The sequence below is a fragment of the Halichoerus grypus genome, chromosome 2 (assembly GCF_964656455.1).
Source record: "Halichoerus grypus chromosome 2, mHalGry1.hap1.1, whole genome shotgun sequence".
In the NCBI taxonomy this organism is placed as follows: Eukaryota; Metazoa; Chordata; class Mammalia; order Carnivora; family Phocidae; genus Halichoerus; species Halichoerus grypus.
Genome location: NC_135713.1, coordinates 112,039,124 through 112,063,810, shown reverse-complemented (window position 1 = coordinate 112,063,810; position 24,687 = coordinate 112,039,124). Strand labels below are relative to the sequence as shown.

General features: G+C 36.1%; 1 protein-coding gene across 5 annotated transcripts in view; it reads right to left on the bottom strand.

Annotated features, from left to right (window-relative positions):
• Positions 1–24,687, bottom strand: part of DHX29 (DExH-box helicase 29) — a 43,053-nt gene that overhangs the window by 11,801 nt on the left and 6,565 nt on the right. For 4 of the 5 annotated variants that reach the window (XM_078067320.1, XM_078067319.1, XM_078067318.1 and 1 more), the window contains exons 2-17: positions 23,192–23,265; positions 21,680–21,793; positions 20,634–20,763; positions 19,797–19,939; positions 17,988–18,116; positions 14,916–15,042; positions 14,030–14,188; positions 12,214–12,379; positions 11,825–11,948; positions 9,764–10,375; positions 8,012–8,155; positions 3,666–3,842; positions 2,898–3,038; positions 1,264–1,408; positions 1,026–1,143; positions 345–429 (exon numbers count right to left, since the gene is read on the bottom strand). In XM_078067320.1, the coding sequence (XP_077923446.1) occupies positions 345–429; positions 1,026–1,143; positions 1,264–1,408; positions 2,898–3,038; positions 3,666–3,842; positions 8,012–8,155; positions 9,764–10,375; positions 11,825–11,948; positions 12,214–12,379; positions 14,030–14,188; positions 14,916–15,042; positions 17,988–18,116; positions 19,797–19,939; positions 20,634–20,763; positions 21,680–21,793; positions 23,192–23,265 (2,588 nt within the window). Of the gene's footprint in view, positions 1–344; positions 430–1,025; positions 1,144–1,263; positions 1,409–2,897; positions 3,039–3,665; positions 3,843–8,011; positions 8,156–9,763; positions 10,376–11,824; positions 11,949–12,213; positions 12,380–14,029; positions 14,189–14,915; positions 15,043–17,987; positions 18,138–19,796; positions 19,940–20,633; positions 20,764–21,679; positions 21,794–23,191; positions 23,266–24,687 lie in introns of those variants that run through there. The other variant, XM_078067321.1, reaches the window with a different exon arrangement.

Sequence of the window (24,687 nt, the reverse complement as noted above, 5' to 3'; positions counted from 1 at the left end):
AAAGAATCCTCACAGGAGCTCCTGACATCTAACATCCTTCATGAAAAAGATGGGAAAAGTAGTGATTTTTCTTTTCACAAGCAAAATCCATGCCATAATATTTTTCGTCACTCCCCTAAAAGCCCTGGCCCCTTAATAATGCATAATATAAATAAATATTCAAATACTTCTATTTCAATACTGGGTTCACTTCTGATTATGTTAAGCTAGAGAGCATCTGGAGTCTGCCATGCACTGTAAGGCACTTAAAAACATTTTAATAACTGTGATGTTACAGAGTCCTAACATTTTCACAAAATATTCTCAGAAAAGATCACACATAAATTTACTGCACTGAATTTTACCTTCCTGACTCCAGGAGGAGGAAGTGTGAATGCTGCAGCTTGATCTTGAGTTGAAAGAATAGAATGCAGAGCTATCACTTTATATCTGAAAGTTAAAATCATAGTTCTTAGCAAGAGTTTCTCTTTAGAAGACACTGCAAAGAATAACAAAATTTATTTGCAAATAGCAATTTAATTTTTTATTACGAAAAATTTCAAACACACAAAAGTTCTGAGAATGATACAATGAAACCACATATACTCATCAAAGAGAAAATACTTCATATGAATTTATATGGAATACAGGGTTTAGAGAATTTAAAAATATGCTTGGATATGATAACCGTGACAGCAGTAATGAACGGTATCAGGAAAGATACACTAAACAGCTGATTCCATATGTCTGGATGATAAACTGAACCTGTAGGGGTTTTGCGCTGTCCAGGTGGTTGGGGAGGGGAGTCACCATCTTATTCTCAACCACAGGATTCCCTCTGCTTACTCATATTAAGAAAATAGAACAAAAGCTGAAATAATACCTAAAATTTTTAGTACATTAAGTGCTATAATAGAAATGTTAAAAAACTTCACTTTGGATAATTTTAATTAAAGGTAAAAAGACTGAAAAGTCTGATCAAGAGTTTTAATAAAACATTTTTCTATTTTAAAACTACTTGGAATATAATGAAGATTTGTAGTTACCGTTCAGAAAAAAATCTTCTGTCAGTTGATAGGAGATCATATAACTGTTGAATATGTGCAAGTCCTGGTAAAAATATCAACACTGCTCCTTCAATATTTCTGAATTGGGGACTTCTGTCTGAAATTCAACATAAGAAGAAAGGTAAGGGGTAACATGTAACATGTTAATAAAACATCTTCAGTTAGCAGAAAAGTTTTATCAAAACAAATGGGAGTCAAATTAGAAAAAGATTTATACCTAAATATATAAGAAGTTCCAAAATGAGATCAAGGTTGATTTTATGAGGATTCATGTAGAGAATAGCATGCTGAGTGCGGCTGCTATACTTTTGGTAAAATGGATTTAAATCAGCACTTGATCCAGTATGAACTGGTATATATTCCTACAAGAAACAACCAGAAAAAGATGAACAAAAATATTAACTATTTTTATAAGACAAAGAAGGAAAAAAGTATTTGCATTCATTCAAAACTGTATTTCTCATTGTCATTATTTTGTTAAAATATGGTAAGGGTAGTTTTTAACAGTGGAAAAAGTGTAAAATTTGAGGTCTTGCGTATTTCACTTCATTCAACTTCCTTAAGTATAGCAAAACTTTTAATCTTGTCCTGTACATACTAAATTAAAGAAGAGCTAAGAAAAACAGAACACTGTATGCATTGTTCTGTGGCAACTAAGAAACAGGCCAGGAGAGGTTAGAGTAACTTTTTTTTGGGGGGGGGGGGTTGGGAGGGGCAGAGGGAGAGGGAGAATCTTATGTAGGCTCCATGCCCAGCACAGAGCCAGATGCGGGGCTCTATCTCATGACCCTGAGCCCAAACTAAGAGTCACATGTTTAACTGAGTCACCCAGGTATCCCCGTAGTAACTTCAGTAAGTAGTTTATATCTGCTCATTCCTACTAGATTCTACTTTGGTTGCTGAATTCCAATTATCTCTTTTGAAAGACCTTTAATTTTCTGAAGTACTTCTTTAGTTTCTAATTTCTATCTCCAGAATTTTAGGGAAAGATTTTACTTTATGCTTTCTTGATTTATCTGCTTAACTAGAAGATAAAGTAACTTCACGTTTCCATCAGATTGGATATAAGCATGAAATATCACGGATACAATAAAAATACTGAATATAGTACCACTGGTTAAAGTGTAGGATAATTTAGCTTTTATGACAGTTCTAAAAATAAACATGTCATTGAAACTAACTCTAGGAAGAACTGTGCTTGCTCTAGATAGCTTCAGCTATATAGCCAAGCTATACAGCCATACCAGGACAGAGACTGCTGAGAAAAAAATGGCAAGGATCTATCTAGATTTTGGGCCTGCCCCATCCTCAACACCTAAGGTGTTCAGATAAAGTAAAGAAAATAATTACAAATTTACTCCTAAAGAATTAATCATTGCTATGAAACAATAAGGGTTGCCTCTTATTTATATGGTCCTTGATTTTTTTTTATGTCTATATAGTGTAAAAAGGTAAAATATCATAAACCGAAGATTAAAGAAATGACCTTTAAAATTTGCTCAAAATTTGGGGCGCCTGGGTGGCTCAGTCGTTAAGCGTCTGCCTTCAGCTCAGGTAATGATCCCAGGGTCCTGGGATCGAGCCCCACATCAGGCTCCCTGCTCGGCCGGGAGCCTGCTTCTCCTTCACCCACTCCCCCTGCTTGTTTCCTCTCTGTCCTTCTCTCTCTGTCAAATAAATAAATAAATAAAATCTTAAAAAAAATAAAATAAAATTTGCTCAATCCTATCTCTTCCTTTTCTACCAAATTATACTCAAATTCACTGTGCCAGCCATATGATTCAAACCTCTCACAGAAGGTTATGCCCTGGATATCACTATCAGATGTCTTTGAAAATGTTTTCTTTTTACCTGATACTTTTTTATTCCCCCTGCTTTGCTTATAACATTAATGGTAATTTCTTCTTCTTCCTCCAGAAATTTCTGACAGTATTCGGAGTCTTTCTCCAGTACAAAGCCTGTTTCTTCTATTATATCTTCAAGATGAAAAACCTACATAGATTAAGGCATATAAATGGTGAACTCAAATTCTTTTCAGTAAATGTTTTAAAGAGAATGAGGGGATCGTTATCTTTTGAATGTTACCAAATAATTTAGACTATTACGAGAAAAGCTTCTTTCTACATTATTTGGGAATGGAAAACTTGGTTGATAGAGATGAGTTTGTCCCTACAAGTCTCAGGACAAATTACATTATGGTGTCTATTTTTTAATTTGTGAAAACTGATGAAAAAGAGCTGTCTTTATGAACTGAGCCCAAAGGACAAACATTAAGAATAGAACAGGCAGAAAAGAAGCTTCAAAAACAAGCCTAAATTTGAGAGGTGGGTGAAAAAGGAGTTCCTTATTGCCAGGCAGTCACCCTCAATCTGGTCACAATGGTTTTGACACGGAAGTGTGTTTTATGTTCTGTACTTCTCAGGTACGTCTTTCAGCAGAATCCTTCCTTCCAGCCCACCCACCCTCAACCTGATTCCCAAGCCATCTCCAAGTCTTCTCCTGACTTGCAGTACCGTAGGACTAGGAATGGGCTCAGACTGGTATAGGGCCTATCTTCTGGGGAGACTCCCTGGTAGAAATGTAGTTTCTGTTCATGTACACATTATAGAGAAGACTTACCTCAACAGGATAGCTTCTTCCTGAAATTCTGAGAATAGGGCAGTGTGTGAAATACGTAGAAAACTTTTCACTGTCTACAGTGGCACTCATTAGAATCAAGTGCAGATCAGAGCGTTTCTGTAAAATTTCCTTCAAGATAATCAGTAAGAAGTCTGACTGGACACTTCTTTCATGAACCTAGTATAAATGGAACAAAAAATTTAATAATATATAAGGTGTAATAAAAGGCTAATGTAATCAGACACTCAAATCTACTAAAAGTTAATATTTAAATATAGTCGGTACATGTGGAAGCAGAGAGAAGCTGTATGTTTCAATAAGGTAGATCTTCAGAATTGAAAATCAAGTCACCCTCTAAAACTGAGGCCATACAAATCAGCATATAATGAACAAAATTAGCTATGATAATAGGATGCAAGCTTAGGAGATGGTTTGTAAGTGTTTGGTTGTAAGATTAGGTTATCTCCTAAATTTCCCTTAGAAGCCCAGCCAGGGTGACTCCTAAAGTTCTGCCACTAATACCAAACTGTACGGTCATCATCATCATAAGACTGATGGTTCATGCATTATGTAGACAAACGGGGGTTATTTGTAGGGATCTAGCAGGATCTCAATGAGTTGTCCAAGAAAAATGGTTTGTAATGCCCTTCTGGCACACACGTTTTAGGGAAGAACATAACAGATGTGGTATACAGAACTCTGTGTCTTCCAACTCTGTGTATTCTGACTTATTTCTACCCCATTTTTATTTTTTAAGATTTAAGGCAGCACACAAATATTAAGTACATCAAAATAAAAATTAAAACCGTTTTTTTTCATTTGTTTGTAAGGGAGGCAGTAATAGGTAAGTGTTCAAGTTCTGCAATTAATCGCTTGGGTTCAACTCTTCTTGGCCATTTACAGTATGACTTTAAGAATGTTAAATATTTCTGGGTCTATTTCTTCTTCTATAAAGCAAGAATACAATAATATAAACTTTGTAGAGTGCTTGTGACAGTCCAATGAAATCACGCAAAGCCCTTAGAACAGAGCCCAACAAATAGTAAGTACTCAGCATTATGCTAGGTGCTGGGAATGTAAAAATGACCAACATAGTTCTCTCCATTTCAGTTTACAGGCTGGTAAGAAGATAATGTACAGGATGGTTTTAAATTTACATATGAAGGGGAGTTAATTCAGGACGTCAGGGAGTATACTAAGAGAAATTGCCATCAATGCTAAGAACTGAAGGATGAGTTTGAAAAAAAGGATGTAATAGGATAAGAAAGGGACAGAAAGTGGTGATGGGATGCAAATTGTACAAAATTATGGTAAATTTTGGGGACTGGAAAAGCAAACATGATACCTTCAGCATGGGAAGGGGCAAGAGATAAAGCAGGTGAGGTGCTTGGTAATCTGCTGTGTAAGGCCCTGAGACTTTACAATAATGACTTGGGCAGTGATTAAAACATTTTAGGGGCGGGGCGCCCGGGTGGCTCAGTCGTTAAGCATCTGCCTTCGGCCCAGGTCATGATCCCGGGGTCCTGGGATCGAGCCCCACATGAGGCTCCCTGCTCAGCGGGAAGCCTGCTTCTCCCTCTCCCCTACTTGTGTTCCCTCTCTCGCTTTGTTTCTGTCAAATATTTAAAAAAAAAAAAAACATTTTAGGGGCACCTGGCTGCCGCAGTCAGGGGAGCATGCAACTCTTGATCTCAGGGTTTTGAGTTCAAGCCCCACATTGGGTATAAAGATTAGAGATTACTTAAAAAGAAACTTTTAAAAAAAATCTTAAAGTAGGGGAGGCAGGCAAAAAATTTGGCTGTAAACATACCAGCAGCCAGCAGGAAAAGCTACTTAACTCACACAGTGACCACAAACTAAACAAATCACACTTTTCATAATAATAAGGTAGAAGTATTATCCTGAACACTATCAATAAGAAAGGTCCTGAATAATATAATGAACTCTGTCCCAACATCTTTTACATTCTTATATTTAACACGATGATGAATTTCACTGGCCTTTTTCTTACTTTAACCATATTGTTCAAGATGTTGACAGTATCACATTTAAGCACAATTCAGTAAATCACAATTCAGTGAATCAGGCTGCTAATATTAAACCATGACAGAACAGCTTCCTCAAGTTGGTCTGGCTTTTAAATTAGGGTCCACCCTGAGGCAAGGATATATAATGGAGAAAACACAGTCTTTTCCATAATGATGTCAGGAAAACTGGAACACTTTCTACACCATACACAAAACAAACTCAAAATGGATTAAAGTTCTAAATGTGAGACCATAAAACTCCTAAAAAGCAAAAATAAACTATTGTGACTACACCAAAATAAAAGGTTTTGCACAGTGAAGGAAACCATCAACAAAACAAAAAGGCAACCTAATGAATGGGAGAAGATATTTGCAAATCATATATCCGACAAGGGGTTAATATCCAAAATATGTAAAGAACTTAACACTACTCCACACCAAAAAACGCAATTTAAAAATGTGCAGAGGATGTGAATAGACATTTTTTCAAATAAGACATACAAATGGCCAACAGGACACATGAAAAGATGCTCAACATCACTAATCAGGGAAATGCAAATCAAAACCACGAGTTATCACCTCATACCTGTCAGAATGGCTAGAATGAAAAAGAAGTGTTGGTTAGGATGTGGAGAAAAGGGAACATTTGTTCGCTGTTGTTGGGAATGTAAACTGGTACAACCACTGTGGAAACAGTATAAAGACTCCTCAAAAAATTAAAAACAAACATAAAATGATCCAGGAATTCTACTACTGGGTATTTACCCAAAGAAAACAAAAACACTAATGTGAGAAGATATATGCACGCCTATGTTTATAGCAGCATTATTTACAATAGCCACGATATGGAAGCAGCCCAAGTGTTCATCAAGAGATGAATGGATAAAGAAGATAGGGAATATATACGATGGAATATACGATGGGATATTAATCAGCCATAAAAAAGAATGAGATCTTGCCATTTGCAACAACATGGATGAATGAAGAGAGTATTATGCTGAGTGAAATAAGTCAGAAATAAGACAACATGTTTTCACGTATATGTGGAATTTAAAAAACAAAAGTCCAACAGGAAAAAAGTTAAATAAATACATATGGGACGCCCAAATTATATACTATAAAGCTATTAAAAATCATGTTTTTGTAGACTAATGTAAAAAATTGTACAATACACATACATACTAAATATATTTATATATAAATATGCAAGTTAAATGTCAACATTGATTTTTTTTTTGGGGGGGGTCATGAAGTGTTTTACTTTCATTCTTGTATCTTTCTGTATTTGTAAAATATTTTCTAACCAAAAGGAGGAAAATAACCCAATAATCTATATGTAGTCTATTAATTAAAAATCAATGAATGACTGAACTTTTTTTTTTTTTAAGATTTTATTTATTTATTTGACAGAGAGTTAGCAGAGCAGGATCACAAGCAGGGGGAGTGGGAGAGCGAGAAGCAGACTCCCTGCTGAGCAGGGAGCCCAATGCGGGGCTCAATCCCAGGACCTTGGGATCATGACCTGATCCAAAGGCAGACGCTTAACCAACTGAACCACCCAGGTGCCCCGAATGACTGAACTCCTACTGCCTTCTGAACTTAGTGAATTAACAGACACTCATAAAAACTTTACATCAGGGAAATTTTTTTAAATATTACTTGAATAAGAGAAATGCTATATATCTTATTTCTTCTTGACAAAACTATGTACAAAGCAAATGAGTTTACATATGCTAGGCTACTGTGCCATTTAAAATAATTCCCATGGGAAAATCTTCAATTTAAACATTCAATTTAAGTGTGCATTCAAATTTGATTCAGGGAGGGATATATCTAGAGAGAAAATGATGAGTTCTTTTTTTTTTTTAATAAGAATCAAAGAAAATCCTTTAACAACTAAACGTAGTTGAGAGTCAGTATACTGGTTAGAACACAGACCGTAGCCAAATGGCCTCAGTATGAACCCCCAGTTTCAGAACTTACTGGCTGTGTGAACTTACACAAGGTATTTTAACCTCTCTGTGCCTCAGTTTGACAACTGTCGAACAGAGGTAAGAATATCTACTTCACTGGAGTGTGAGAAGGATTAACAAATTTATATACATAAAATCAGAATAGCATGTACCATATAGCAAATGTCATATGGTATTAAATCAATTAACATGACACACATCTGTTAGAAGAAATTACATAATTATTATATGTAAAGTGTCTGGTATTTAAATAAGCAAATAAAATGCTAGCTAGTATTAGAAATAGCATCTTTTTAATATGAAGATGTTTCAAATTTATCTGAACTTGACTATAGAATATACTCACCTCGTCTACAATAACATGAGACACATTAGTTAGGAGACCATCTTCTTGAAGTTTCCTTAGCAAAACCCCTGTTGTACAATAGAGTAACCTTGTAGATTCACTAGCTCGAGATTCCATCCGGATCTGATATCCACACAAAGAATTCTGAAGGGAGAACACAAGGTTGAGATTAGATTCTCACAAGTGATCTGGGAAACAAGCGCTCAGAAATGTAGCACAGGTGCTGATCCTGCTACTAGGTGGAGCAGCTTAAGTAAATCTATATCTACTTAGTGAAATTTATTAATTAAAATTATTTTTCCATGGTCTTCAATTATCTAAAATTGTAAAATTTGTTTTGCTAACTTTAAACAAGAAAAACTTTTGTTCTTTCCCAAGTGTTGACACAAAAGCTATTCACCCGCTTTAGGTACGATCAGTATCATTCTATTCTTTTTGGGGGGGGGGGCAGAGGGAAAGGGAGAGAGAGAGAGTGTCAGGCAGACTCCGCACTGAGCACAGAGCCCGAAGTGGGGCTCAATCTCACAACCCTGAGATCATGACCTGAGCTCAAACCAAGAGTTGGACACTTAACCGACTGAGCCACCCAGGCACCAATATTCTTTCTAATTCAATTATCTTGGAACAAAATGCTGAGGTACCCAGGAACAAAAATTTAGAGCAGTTCCCAAAATTTTCTATCAAGACTTCATAAAAGCTGCCACCATTAAGAAGCAGCTGGTGTTGTACAGGTGGTGCCTGATGGGGATCTTGAAGTTCCTTCTATTTCCACCACACTGATTTTTTTCAGTCACTCTTTTATTTGCCATGTGTGTACATATCTGTCATCCTCTTAACGCGAGTTCCTTATCAGACAGAAACTGTCTTTTTTCTTCTTACATTCCATGAGAGAAACCCAGGTAATTTGTTACATAAAACATTTTTAGTAAAGGGGTACGTAAAGACAGTGGCAAAAATGTTAAGTACCGTCTCCAGAAAGGACGATGCAAAGTATAAATAAACTGAGTTATTTAACTTGGAATTTATCATATTTGGTTCTAAGCAATTTTATTAATTTCTGTATTCTGCACTCATTCTGGCTAAGGTGTGGCCAGTTTTGGGTATGCTTGCATGGCAAAATGCACGACAAGAGATATTTTTTCCATTTTTTAACTTGGAATTTATCATATTTGGTTCTAAGCAATTTTATTAATTTCTGTATTCTGCACTCATTCTGGCTAAGGTGTGGCCAGTTTTGGGTATGCTTGCATGGCAAAATGCACGACAAGAGATATTTTAGTATTTTTTCCATTTTTTAAAAATAAAGGGCTTGACAACAGTCTAGCTTTTTCTTCTATATTGTTTTTTTTCTTCTGCTTATTAAAAAGAATTAATGAAAATCAGTCAGGAATACATTCCATAGAGAAGATTTGCAGAAACTTGAGATTTAGGATATTACAGTCAAATCTGTACTTGTTTATATTCTTTGTTCTCTTTAGTATGTAACATATTTGAACATTCAATTACTAAACTGAATATATTTTTTCCTTGATATGAGAATTTTAATGACAGAATTACTACTAACAACCCCTTTCAGATGAGGGAGAGTGGCACAGTATGACATCTGTCAAAGAAAACATGAAAAGTGCCTGAGATGTGCTACTGAATACACAGTAAGTCACAAGTCATACATGGTGCAGGTTCCATTTGGATGCCACGAACAAAGGTGAGTAATGTCACCACTCACTGAGGCGGAGTTGGACATCATCTTACCCTTCCTCCAGGTCCATTTTCACAGCCCAACTCGTCACATACTCTTGTGGCTAAACTCACTGCTGAGATTCTTCGGGGCTGAGTGCAGACAATGTTACACTTACTCGTTCCCCACTCATTTAGAAGCAAATCTTCCAACAGAAAATGTGGTACTTGAGTACTCTTGCCACTCCCTGTTTCACCTGCCACAACCACTACCCGGTGCCTTTTAAGCGTTTCAACGATTGAATTCCTATGTTTGAACACAGGTAACTGCTGCCTTTCCTTTAGAAGTCTCTGGTACTTCGGTGTGCTTTGTAACTTTCTAAACAGGGTTCGAGCAGGTTCCAAATCTTCTGCCTTTTCTGCGTCCAAGGACAGTGCAGAAAAATCTTCATCAGAAACTAAATTTTCCCAAGATTCCTCAGGATCTTCAGAGTTTCCACACTTGTTTCCAGAACGCTGCTGCTGCTGCTGCTGCTGCTGCTGCTTCAGTCTGTTCAGAAGTTTGGCAACAAACACATCACGGGGTTTATTGGTTTCCATTTTATTTAATTCTTCCTTTTTCTTTTCTGCATCACTCCACTCCAGCCAAACATCTCGGTAAGTGGGAGGAAGTAACTGATGCACTGACTACAGATGGAAAAAAAAAAAAAAGCGCAGTATGTTATTTTCACTAACTACTGGATACCAAATTTCAATAGGCTAGAGTTCAGGATAGCTACTTTCCTTTTAAAATGTAATTTCTCTCTTAAATTAGTTAAGTTATTACTTTAATATAAGACACATGCTCATGATGCAAATTTATAAACAGCATATCATATTCAGGCTTCTAGACTTCCTAACTGTGTGACCTTGGGCAGATAATCTCTCTGGGTCTCAGTTTCTACATTTGTAAAATGGGGCTACTATCTCCTTTACAGACATATTCTGAAGTAAACTTTAAGTTACTATATGAAAAGTGCTCATTCCTGGAACATAGGAAACTAATGAATACATTTTTATTATTTATTCCTGCAGTGGTGCTATGTAAATATGTACATGATCCATAAAGCATTTCTGAAACAAAGCTCCCTGTGAGATGCTGGTAGTTAAGATTATAGGTCAAAGTATTTAAAATGAACTACAGTGGAGGGGCACCTGTGTGGCTCAGTCAGTTAAGCGTCTGCCTTCGGCTCAGGTCATGATCCCAGGGTCCTGGGATGGAGCCCCGCATCAGTTCCCTGCTCAGCAGGGAGTCTGCTTCTCCAGAGGGAGAAGCACCCACTGCTTGTGCTCTCTCTCACTATCCCTCTCTCTCTCAAATAAATACATCTTAAAAAAAAAAAATGAACTACAGTGGAGTCAATCTAAGTTATCCTAATTCTGTGCTATAAAATTATTTCTGTAACAGTTTTCTCTGTAACAACGATAGTCATTTCTATCAATTAAGCTTAGCTTATGATACCTTTTTTGCAAAATAAGGGAAATAAAGGCATTAAGAACTTTTACTGCCAGAAACTGGATAAGAACTATTGTTTGGAGTTGCATGTCATCAGGGTCTATAATTTCCATGAAGAAAAATATACATATTGTATAAAAAAAATGTTGACAATCCAACAATCCAAGAAAAAAAGAGCTTCCTTCAGTAAGTACTTTAATCTTTCCTTAACCTGAGAGCTTATAACTAATATAGCCTAAAACTGAAAAGTAGAATCAAGGTCTATAACTTTTCAAAGCTGAGGGAAAATACAACATTAAAGAGAGAGAATATTTAAACATTAAACTGTTTAAAAATTCTTACTTCAACCAGCCTCGTACAACTATTTTTAATCTGTAAAATAGCATAGCCTGAAAAACTGAACCACTGAAATGGTTCAGAGCCTCTGGTCTAAGGACAGAAAGACTGAGCTAGGTTTAGGGGCTAGAGGCAGTCAAAATTATAAATAAGCAGAAATGAGGATTAATCTGAAGAAGCAGTAAGTAAAAACTGGCACGAAGGGCCGTAATTAAATATGACATTCTGTATGCCCATACAGTTTTAGGTCGGCTACGTACAGTCCACAAATGATTTTTGAAACAGCTCACTCTAAAAAGTCTCACCTGCCCTTTCACTAAACGATAAAGAGCTAGAGTTGCTCCCAGGTGCTGAGCTTGCATGCCATCTTCTGTTAAGATTGTAGGGCACACTACCAGTACATCGTCTTCAGACCTGATTACCCTTACCCTGCAAAGAAGCCAAAGAATTTTAAAAATAAAATTAATGAAGTAAAACGAGTCAGAATTCCATTAACCCCCAACCTAAGTTTACGTTAATTACTTAAATTAAATATTTCCATGGAAGACACTGTACCTAGATAACTGATGAGCATTATCACCCAGAGACGTGGAATGAGAGAGCTTCCTAAATGTCTACTTAACACATAAGAAACAAAGAGATTTTTCATCTTAGATTTTCCTAAAAGTTCATTCAATTAACCAGAAAAACATACCTACATTTCCAGTATCTACCTACTGGAACTTTTTCAAAAGAAGGATTTGGACTCTTGGGAAGATTCTTCCTGACCCAATCAATCAGAAATTGTTTGGGAGATTTTCCAGTCCAGCTTCGAGCTGTATAGTCAAAATTTCTTACATCATGAGGTTCCTTCTTTTTCTCTAAAATGACAGACAAAGATTGGTGCTTTAAAAATTGTCATGCAGTAATGTATAATCTCTTTTGAGTGATCAAAGTCCTCTCAATTTTGGGACAAGACTTTTAGAAGAGAATAGGTGAAAAATGACAGAGAAAAGCTTGCTCTTCTACAAGTGATGTAAGCAAATCCTCTGAATGGATAGAACCACTGAAAATCTGAATCTTAAAAGAAGTATCCTGAGTAACTTGTTGTAAAATATCTATGATATCCATGTGATGAATTATTTATGGTACTCTGAACTACAGTGTTTGGGAGGCTACCACACAGGAAAGGGTAATCTTTTGAAAAAAATATAAATCAGATGTCACTTCTCTGCTTAATAGCTGCCACCACCACCATCACCTTCTTTGGCTTCATATTCCATATAAAATAGAGTCCAAATTCTCCATGGTCCATCTCTGCCTATCTGTTATCACTCTACCATCATGCTCACTACACTGCAGCCACACAGGCAGTCGGTCACCTCCCCAAATGCTCCGGGCCTGCCTGGCCCAATACAGTAGCCACTAGCCACATGTGGACAAACCTAAATTAATTACAATTAAACTTTCAGTTTCTCAGTTGTACTAATCCCATTTCAAGCGCACAATACTCATATTTGGCTAGTAGCTACCACATTGGATAGCTCAGATACAGAACATTTCTGTCATAGAGTGTTCTGTTGAATAGTCTGCTCTAGATCTTTTCCAAGTTAGACTTCCAATCTCCCTCCTTAGAAGGCTCTTCCCACCATGTCACTGGGCTGACACCTAATCATCTGTTAGATCTCAGAGCAAGTCATCAGTCCCCTTATCTCTATTATTAGAAACCAGTTTTCTTGCTCTGATAGCACACATCACAACTGGTAATTAAATATTTATGTATATTTAAAGCTTACCTCTCCTACTAGACCATACCCTTGAAGAGGGCAAGCAGTAGGTGATTTTGTTAATAACTGTACACATAGCATGTGACATTCTGAACAGTAAGGAAATCCAATAAATACTTATGAAACAATGTATAATTTAAAAAACTGACAATTTAGTATAGGCTTTGACTGTATTACAGATAAATATTACACAAGCTATATCAGTAATTTACTTAGCACAAGTAAGTACACACTTACACACATACGGTGGCATGGCAGGACTCACGGCAGGCTTAAAGAGGTGCTGTTTTGAATTGAGCTTTGAAAGGAGGGAAAGGTTGGCCAGTAGGGGCTAAAAGGATGAGCAAAATCATGTAGCCATGAAATAACATGTGGCTGTAGTACACAGCTGGGAGAACAAAGTGGAAAGGCAGATTGTGGCAGAATGCAAAGGATCCTCAATACCATGATAAAGGGTTTGGACTTATTACCGATTAAGGGTTTTTAACAGGGAACTCCGACATTTAAATGTGTGTTATGGAAAGATAATTCTGGCTGGAAAGAGATGACGCTGAAGCAAGATAACTGTAATTATAAAATGTTAAAAAATTATCATAATTATTACTTTTCTAAGACAGCACGTGGAAACATAGCTTTACTGCCAGCTTATGTAGTCTGCTGGAATGCAAAGTAACATAGTTTCTCAATTGTATTTTCATTGACATTTTACTACTTACACCTTGAAACACTTTCCCTTCATTTTACCTTTCTCTTCTTCAGTAGAAGCTACCGATTTTTCAAATAAGTTAAAGTTCAAAGCCCTTTCCTCTTCTGTGGCTACAGGAGGCTTTTTCCTTTCATTCTGTTGATGCGAAATCTTTATGGCTGGATTGAATACTGGATGGTCTTCTAAAGTTTCCATTTCTACAAAGAAAAAAATCATGCTCTGTTGTATTTGTTTTTTATATCTTTTTATTTTGCAAAGATGTTTTTAAAAAAAAGAGAGCATTCCGTCTTTTTCCTTGTAGCCAAGTATTCAACACTTCCTATTTGGAATTTGTGCTAGAAGTCAGAGGCAATTTATTTCACATATACTAAAATGTTTTAAATAAATTATTTCACAGATGTAGAAGGTCCGGAAAAACATCTTTACTGGAAATGAATACTCATGGAATTATATCCGCCTCACCTTCTCCTTGAATGAGGTTTTAAGGTATCCATCAGAGGATGACAAACTATGGCCTGCCGGTCAAATCTAGCCGGCTACCTGTTTCTGTACATCCTATAAGCTAAGAATGATTTTTATATTTTTAACGGTTGAAAAAAAAAAAAAAAAGAAATATTTGGTGGTGAAATGTGAAAATTATATGAAATTCCCATTTTGGTATCTGTAAAGTTTTATGAGACCATAGCCATTCACGTACATATTGTTCATAGCTGCTTCTATTCTGTGACAGCAGAGTTCAGTAGTTGTGAGACTCTATATGGCCCGCACAAGCTACCATATTTATTATTTGGCTTGTTGCAGAAAGTCTGCCAAGCCCACGTATAAACTGGGATTTTGTACACAAATTAAAAAGAGGCAATCTCCATGCTGGGAAAGCCAAAAAAGAAAAGACATTTATACATCTAAGAATTTGGAAGTGTTTACCTCTTTGAAATTTCCTTATTTTTTCTTGAGCCTCTTTTTGGCCTTGCTTGTTTTTTTCTAGTTTAAAGGTAGCTGCTTGCTCCTTTGCATCCAGAAGTTTTGCTGCAAGGTGCAAGTACCTTTCATTCTGTTCCAAATAAGATGATACAGAAATTTAAAAAAGAACAAAATGAGTTAATCTATTGTCAATTTATTATATCAAAACCTATGACCTTTTGATCTTATTCTTTGATCCAGCAAATCTACTTTTAGGAATTTTTCAGAGAACTAATACAAAGATGCAGATTTGCAGGTACATATACATAATACTGCAGTACTGAATGAAGAGGAAAAACTGCAAAATAAGTTTTTCTCCAGGAAAGAACTAGTCAGCCATTAAAAAAGAAAATGAGATAGCAACAGAATGAGGGTGATTCACATGGAAAACTTCCTTGACATGTTAAATAAAATTTTAAAACTACAGAAGAAAAAGTAAACGTGAGTTCATTTCTAAAATAAGAAAACGTCTTATTTTTATACATTTTATAAACACATGTTTTTAAAGGATTGTATAGGTAATAATATAATAATACTCATCTGAAAGTTATCTTCCCATAATCTTTCTTGTAGAAGATAGTAAGGGACATTAAAAAAAAAAAAAGCCTCTGGGGAAAAGGGGTGTAATAAAACTTAAGGACTTAGCTCTGCTGAGCAGCCATTAGATACAGTTTAAAGTTAAACTCAAATTTCTGTTTTTTACCTTAGGTTAATAAGGGACAGGTAAAACGCATAACGTACAGGGTGAAGATAAGGGCATGTAGAATGCTGCTATGAAACACAACCGTTAAGATGAATGGAAAAGAGATAAACCAAGGCAGCACATGGAGCTGAATTCTGAGGCTACTCTGTGTAGCACACACACGATACACTGTTAACAGGTAGAAGGCTTAGCTATCTTTTCCTATTCACCCAAATCACACTCATTCTTTCATCACTCCTATCTCTGGCACGGATACCATCCCTCCACCTGCAAATCTCTTGCTGTCTTTGGCTCATTAACCTTTATATTTGGCAAATCAACACTTTCTCTGGATTCTTGCTTTAAATGTTTCTGTTCCTTTCCAATTCCAATTTGGAGCCTTATTATTTCACAACTGAGGAAGTGCAATAGCTACCAAAATGGCTTCCCTATCCTTTCCAAATCACCTGGAACACTACCTAAATGTTCCAAACCACCTTAACCAAACACTACTAAATCTGACCTAAAATAGCAAATTCTTCCTCTAATTTACCTGCCCCCATGCTTCCAGTGGCTCTTCACATGAGGAAAAGTCAAATTCATTTTCTAGGCATCAAAATCTTCTGGTGTCAGCTAAACTCACCTGTTTACTCCTACCTGTCAGTATTCATCTACATTTTATGCTCTGTATATACTAATTTACTGTCTAATACCCTAAGGCCCCTTACGCAATTCCACCTCTGTACCCTGGTCACACTGTTTCACCCCTCTGGACCATCTTCCTTTCCTGCCCATGTGCACTCTATGCATCCTTCAAGTTCCACCACTCTTCTTTGCAGGCTTAACCAAATGCTCCAATCAGAAGACACCTCTTCTTTGAACCTCAACAGAGACTTGTACTGTCCCAAATTCTTTTTGTTTATATTAGTTTAAAACGGGCACATGGTTAAAAAAAACCAACTTACAGGATATAGAAGAGTCTAAAAAAAGAAGTCTCCCTCCCATTCTAGCACCCCGGTCCTAATCACTAATAATAGCTTTTTGTGAATCTTTCCAGATCATTTCTGTGCATACGTAAGAATGCAAATATACGTATATATTTTTCTTTTACACAAATGGGTTCATCATACTACACGTTATTCTGCAACTTCCCTTTTTTCTTTCTAAACCAATTTTATTAAGGTCTGACTTATATACAGTAAAATGTACACATTTAGGTGTACAGGTGAATTGAGTTTGATAAATGTATATATCCGTGTAACCACTATCATAATGAAGATATAAAACATTCCCATCATCTCCAAAAGTTTCCTCATGCTGCCATACAGTCAATCCCCTTCCCCTGCCCTTGGACTCAAGCAACCACCGATCTGCCTTTTGTCACTATAGACTGATTTTGCATGGATGACTCTTCTAGATTTTAATCCAGTAATTACACATGTACTCATTTGTGTCTGGCTTCTTTCATTCAAGTATGTTTTAGAGAGTTGCCTGCATTGGAGAGTTGCTTGCAGTGTTTGGGTATTATGAATATAAAGCTGCTATGAACATTTGCATACAGGTCTTTTTTGTGGGCATGTTTTCTTTCTTTCTTAAATAATTACCTAGGAACGAAACTGTTAGGTCATTCGGTTACGTGTACGTTTAACTTCGTAAGAATGTGCCAGTCTTCCAAAGTGGATGTACCATTTTACACTCCCACAATCAATGTCTGAGTGTGCCTGTCGCTCCATGCCTTCCCAACACTTGGTATTACTCATCTCTTTAATCACAGCCATTGTGATGAAGATAAAATAGTATCTCATTGCAGTTTGTTTTCATTTCTCTGATGACCAGTGATCCTGAAATTATTTTTATGTTTATTGGCCATCCATGTATCTATTTTTGTGAAGTGTCTGTTGTCCTTTTAAAACTTCTTTATAAATTCTAGACAGAAGTCCTGTCAGACATATGTATTGTAATATTTTCTTCCTACAACTTGTTTCCATTTAACCTTACATTTTTAGTTTATCTTATATCTAGGTTTTCTCTGACCAGACCACGGATTTCCTCTGTAAAGAAATGTGCTTTTCTCTTATTATCCAAGGAATTTAGCATACTCCCTACAAATGATAATCATTTAAAATATCTGATGATTATCTCTTTAACCATGGGAGGAATATAAGTAACAGCTACTGAGCAGTTATTTTGTGCCATTTCTATTTTGTTTTTTGTAAGTTTTGTTTAATCTTCACATCAACTCCTAGAGGTAGGTATTTCTTTAATTTACAAAGGTGAAAACTAAGTCACAGAAAAGTTAAATTATGTTGCCTATGAATAGCCAGCTAGAAGCCTAATACACATTTCTAACTCACAGGGTCAAATTTTTCCTCCTCTTCTAAACTTTTAGAATTCTCACTCTTTTCTTCTTCATTTTGCTGTTCAGCATACCGCAAGATCCATTCTTTCATATTTACTTCCAAATTTTTCTCTTCCTTTTTTGGCTAGAAAGGAAAAACAAATATCTGAAAAACCAAAGTTAGAAAAAGGTGTCAAACTACCATCAAATATCCCTGTTTTTACTATTTTCTTTATACTCAGAAACAGCAGACATGTAGCCTCAAAAATCATCTTACATACTGTTCGGTGAAGGACAAATGAATTCAACATTACTTTAAGAAGTCCAAGCTTGCAAAATCCAAAAAATATGTTTTTATAAACAGGCAAAAAAAATAAAAGGAGAACTGTTAAAAACTAGTGTTTTTCCTTAAAAACAGTGGTTTTCTGGGGATAATGCTTCCAGATTGTTTTTGTTTTGTTTTTAGCCTTTACTGAGATATAGCTGATACATTTAGAAAGTGTACAAATTTAATGTGCATATTAATATATCAGTTTTAGATTAGTTTATCATAACGTATATATAAACTCAATATTTTGATGAGTTTGGATATATGCATACACTCATGATCACTACAATCAATGTACTAAACTTATCCATCATCTCCAAAAACTTCCTTGTGTTCTTTTGTTCATGTGTGTTGGTGGGAGTGGGGAGTGGTGGCTGTAGTAAGAGCACTTAACAAGCCGTCTATGCTCTGAACATATTTTAAAATGCACAATATTGTATTAACTCTAGGCACTATCTTACAAAGATCTCTAGAACTTATTCATCTTGTGTAACTGAAACTTTTAACAATTAAGCAACATTTTCCCACTTTCCCCTCTCCTCCCTTCAGCCTCTGGTAAACACCATTCTATTCTCTTCCTCTATGAGTTTGATAATTTTGGATACCTCACATAAGTGAAATCATGCAGTCTTCATCTTTCTGTGACTGGCTTACTTCACTTAGCATAATGTTCCCCAGTTTCATCCATGTTTATAGAGGTTTTACAATATGCAGAGTATTTTTTTTTTTAAGATTTTATTTATTTGACAGAGAGAGAGAGAAAAAGAGAGAGAACAAAAGCAGGGGGAGGGACAGAGGGAGAAGCAGGCTCCCCCGTGAGCAGGGAGCCTGACACGGGGCTCGATCCTAGGACCCTGAGATCATGACCTGAGCCAAAGGCAGACGCTTAACTGACTGAGCCACCCAGGCGCCCCACGATATGCAGAGTATTTAAGTGTAATGCCCTAATGAAGTACACCTTCTAGTATTCATGACTTTCTGTAATCCCCTTCCACATGTATTTTGGAGTTGGCCACATGACTTGTTTCAACCAAGGAAACATTAGCAGAAGTGATACAAGCTGGGGCTTATCATCTTGAAATACTTGCTCTTGGAAGCCAGATGCCATGCAAATCAGACCACTCTGTGACCACCACACATATGAGGAAACCCAAGCTAGCCACATGGAAAGAGGAATGCCTGGCTAGCCCCCAAAGAAACCATTTTAGATATTCCAGCCTAAGAAGATACCTCGTGGAACAGAAGGACTAACCAGCTGAGCCCAGTATAGGCTGTAGAATCTAAAGAAATTAATTGTTGGTTTAAGCCACTACTTTTTTGGGTGGTTTATTATGCAGCAACAGATTACTGAAACAGTGATAGAAAAGCCTGGCAAAGCAATTAGTTATTTTTGATAAGCAAAAATGTTATTGCAACCTGGAATTTCTACTCATGAACTATTACATGTGTTTTCATTCTGATTTTATACAACTTTAAATGTTTAATTTCTTAAATTACCTTAATCTTAGTATCTTCTGGTGTTTTGGTTTTAGGCTGCAGTGGAGGTGAAACAGTGGCTGGTATTTGAGGAGACTGGAATTTTGGCCTACTTTTAGGTTGCTGTTCTTCAAATTCTTGACTGAATCCTTCAGGAAGTGCATCTTAAAAATGGGAATAAAAAAACATAAGCATACACATTCATTAAACATGCATATAAACCCTGCCTAGACAAACAGCACGGAATTTTCTTCCATCCGTCATCTCCTAATAGAAATCCTATGATGAACCTGGCTTTATTGTCAAAGCAGGAGTGGAAACACTCATGAGATAGCTAGCCCACCTCTGTTTCGCCATTTATTTCACCCTCAATGTGTTAGACTTCTAAATTTTCAAAAAAAATCTGAACCCTTCCCAACTCCTTGGTTGCCTGTCATAGTGTATGGTAAGATCCTTATTCAGTCATACAAGCAATTTGCACTCCAGGTTCTTGCCAAAGATTGTAACCTTGACCTTCTGGTTAAACAAATTTATCTAAAGCCATATGGTCCAAATTTCTGAACCAAAGCCAGGAAACACAGCCTGACAGGTTACAGGCAGGCAAACTTTGAGAATTTGTTGTATTAAGTGCACTGTAAAATGACTACTGACAACTAAAAGTAATGTACAAAAAATAATTTCTTCTTCCATGGGCTACAATCTCTGAAAATATACTGTAAAGAGCGAAAAAGAGTAAGAATATTTGCAAAATAAGCAATTATAACAGTGAAAAAATTAAGAGCTTGATACAAATGTCACAAATGCTGAAATAATTTTGAGAAGGTTTGAGAAACTGAATTTTATGACAATACTACTTACCATCTGAAAGATTTAAACAGAGCCAATCCAAGGCAGAATGGAGATCACCTCCCTGTAAGAGTGTGTTAGTCATGGCATCTTCAATGTCCTTGGTCTTAAATGAAAATGCTTGTAAAGCCATGTATAAATCCTATGAAAGGGAAATGAAAAAAGGCATTCTATTTTCTCTCCTTTTATTACTCATTTTATTCTTCCACTCATTTTAAACCAGAAACTGATAACAAATTTTAATTTCAAAAATATCTTTTTTTTCCCTTCTGGTTAGAAGAGTTAAATATGCTCACCAAACTGAGAATTGAAAACTATGGATAAATTAAAAAAGGACCTGAAGACACTGCTCATTTTCTCACTATTCAAAGATACTGTTTGCAATGTAGTATGTTTCCTTCCAGTCATTTTTCTATGATTTTGTAAAAACAAATTTCACTTAATAATGTAATGTAAGCATCTTCCCAAGTTATTAGAAACTCTTCATCACTTTTAATAGTTACATAATATTCCACTGGCTAGATATATCATAAGCTAATTACACAGTTTCCTATTGGTGACCACTTAGGATATTTTCTCTTTTTATTTTAAGTAGTGCTTCAATGAACACATCCATACATAAAATAAAGCATCTTAATGTACTTTCTAGAGCATGATCTTTAGAGCTGGGCAGAACTGGGTTCCAATCCAGACTCTGCTTACTCTGCTACTTACTAACAACCTCCAGCTATAGTGTCTGTAATCTTTCCAAGCCCCAATTTCTTCATTTGGAAAATGGGACCAAGTACCTTTTGGTATTGTGCCAGAGAAAAAATAAGCAAAGTGCCCACTACAGAGTCTAACATAATCTGGGGAATGTAATTTAATTTTCATACCACCATTTTAATGTGTGCTCTTGTACCTGGCCCAATTCCTTCCCTATTCTTGCTGACGGAAATGATCTACATGAAATCTCAATGGAAGCTGAAGAAGTCATTTTATCTCACCATCTCACATGTGGAGCTGTCTTAAAAAGGCTCCATTAAAAATAAGGAAGTTAAAAAAAGTTTGCAAAATACCTGTAATTTTTTGGCAGTAAGTCTTCCAGAAATCACCCCCTTGTCATTATTTTGCTTTTTATGCTCATTTATCACTCCAATAATTCTTTGCTCTAGTTTGTGATTAATTACCACCTGTTGAAGCCAAAAAGGTCATTATCAATTAGAACCTAAATTATTAAATAACATTTAATAATTAGAAAAAAATCACAGTTTTCTATATCCCTGCCAACAAATACAAGGATTTCAGTTAAAATCAGATAAAATAATTATTGTATTTTAGACTACCATTCATTGGACCACATCTGTACCATATATTTTAGAAAAAATGTGACAGGCGTGCCTGGGTGGCTCAGTTGGTTAAGTGTCATGGTGTTAAGCATCAGCTTAGGTCAAGATCCCACGGTTCTGGGATTGAGCCCCACGTCAGGATCCCTGCTCAGCAGGGAGCCTGATTCTCCCTTTCTCCCCTGCTATCTCTCTCTCAAATAAATAAATAAAATCTTAAAAAAAAAGAAAAAAAAATGTGACATGGAAAAAGCAACGTATGGCAAGAAAAAATCCTTTGAAAAACCCTCTTGAACCTGCATGTCTCAAGACATTGTTCTTGGATTGCTATTGTTATGACTGATTCCTAAGCTTGATCCTAAGCAAGCTGAATCAGAATCCTTGGAGATGGATTCCAGAAATCTGTTTAATGTAAACCACCCCAAGCACACAGCTTGAAAGAATGGATGCTACACTAAAAAGACCTATAAGGTAAAAGTAAAAGCTATACAAATAGTAATAATTAAGCTATGCAAATTCTTTTGACTTTCAGGGTTTGATTCCTGTTTTTCTATTAGCCATTTTGTTTTCAATATTTTGTTCCATATGTTCTTTCCATATTTTTGACCTAAGAATACATAAACATCTACCTACAAAGACACCACCCCTTGACCACATCTTTACTGAATGCCTACAATGAGCTATGTTTAAAAATATACTTCAGGAGTTCAGTCTAGCAGAGGAAACCTATATAAAAAGATAAACTGTAAACCAGCACAGCAATCATTTAAAAAGGTATATGAAAAAAGTATGGAATCACAAGGAAAATTGCTGAGTTATGAAGGACTTCCTAGAGGTTCCAGAGGTGACAAATGGAGAAGGGGAAGTAGGTCTTTTTAAGCAGAGAGCCCACTGACAAAAGCCTGGAGTCATAAAATCATATGGGATTTGAGGGAACAATGAGATTTAAACTAAAATTTTAAGTGGAAAAGAATAATGGGGAGGAGGCTGGAAATGTACACCAAATCAGGTCTGAAAGGATGCATATGCTATCCTTAGAAATTTGGATCTTTTCCAGATCTTCCTTAATTTCTTATGGGCTTTCAATGTATGTGTTATGATTTACTTCTATTTAGTACGGATCAGCAATTAACTATTACAAAAACTTTAAATACCCCATAATTTTCTTATATTTAAGAATATATCTTTTTTTTTCATTTTTCAAAGAGAACATTTCTTGAAATGACTCAAAATCTCAGTACTCACTTTTAAAATAGATTTATCCAGATTAGCAGGACCACCAGAATCACTTGCAGAATTAAAACTATAAATTTTTGGACCTGTATATAACAGACAAAAAGTAGTCAAGGCAATTTAGTCATTAATAGCTATTACACTATTTTAGTTTTCCTCTAAAAAATTGCTAAACATTAAATATTTGATTTCAGCTCTTTCTTCCCCACTTCACCAAGGAATCTACAATCTAGCAATATGGCCTCTAAATTTTCAAAAACATTTTACCAATTAGATTTCTCTAGGTTAACCAGTTACTTGCAAAGAGCAAAGGCCTGTACATTTTTTAAATTAAATTTATCTTCATCTTCGTATTTTCACAATCAGATGCTTTTCTGCCTGGTACTTGGCTGAAGTAAGACCTCTCAGAGGGTATTAGATTCCTGGTAGAGACGATGGTTAATTTTAAAGAGAAACACTCCCTTAAGGTAAAAATGAGGTGGCAGTTCCTATCATCTTCTATTCATAGAGTCCAAGGTTGCTGTATTAGTTTCCTAGGACAAATTACCACAAACTTGGTTGGCTGAATATAACAGAAATATTCTCTCACAATTCTGGAGGCCAGAAGTCCAAAATCAAGTTGTCAATAGGCCCATGCTCCCTGCAAGGTCTAAATAAGAATCCTTTTTTGCCTCTTCTGGCTTCTGGCGATCCCGGGAGTTGCTTGCCTTGTCTGCCTCTTTTTTACACATGGTGCTTCACATGGCCTTACTCCCTGTGTGTCTGTGTCCAATTATCCCTCTCCTTTCTCTGGACACTACTCATTGGATGATTTCATCTCGAGATCCTTGACTAATTATATCTGTAAAGACCTTATTCCCAAATAAGGTCACATTCTGAGGTTCCAGGTGCAAATGAACTTGGGGGGGGGAGGGAAGGGGAAAGTGCGACGCTACTCAGCCCACTACAGATGCCAACTCTGTTCCGGCCAACAGAAATGCTATGCGTATCATCAGTTCTCTAACAATGACCAACCAAGAAGGAATAAATAGTATTAAAAGGTACTTTCAAACCTTTGGTCTCATGATCTCCTTACTCTCTTAAAAATCAGTGACAATCCTAAATACTTTCTGTTCATGTGAATTATAACACTGATACATACCATATTGTAAATAAAAAGGGAAAATTTTTAAATATTCATTAATTCATTAAAAACAACAAACGTAAGACCAGTTAATATAAACACTTTTTATGAAAAATAACTGCATTTTCCAAAATAAAAAAAAATTGTTTTCCATTTTTGCAAATCTCTTAATGTCTGGATTTTGCATTCAATTTTCTGTATTACCATGTAGTCACTGAAAAATACCACTATATACTGGTGAGAAAATAACTACAAAAATGACAACATTTTAGGGGCGCCTGGGTGGCTCAGTCATTAGGCATCTGCCTTCAGCTCAGGTCATGATCCCAGGGTCCTGGGATCAAGCCCTGCATCGGGCTCCTGCTCGGCGGGAAGCCTGCTTCTC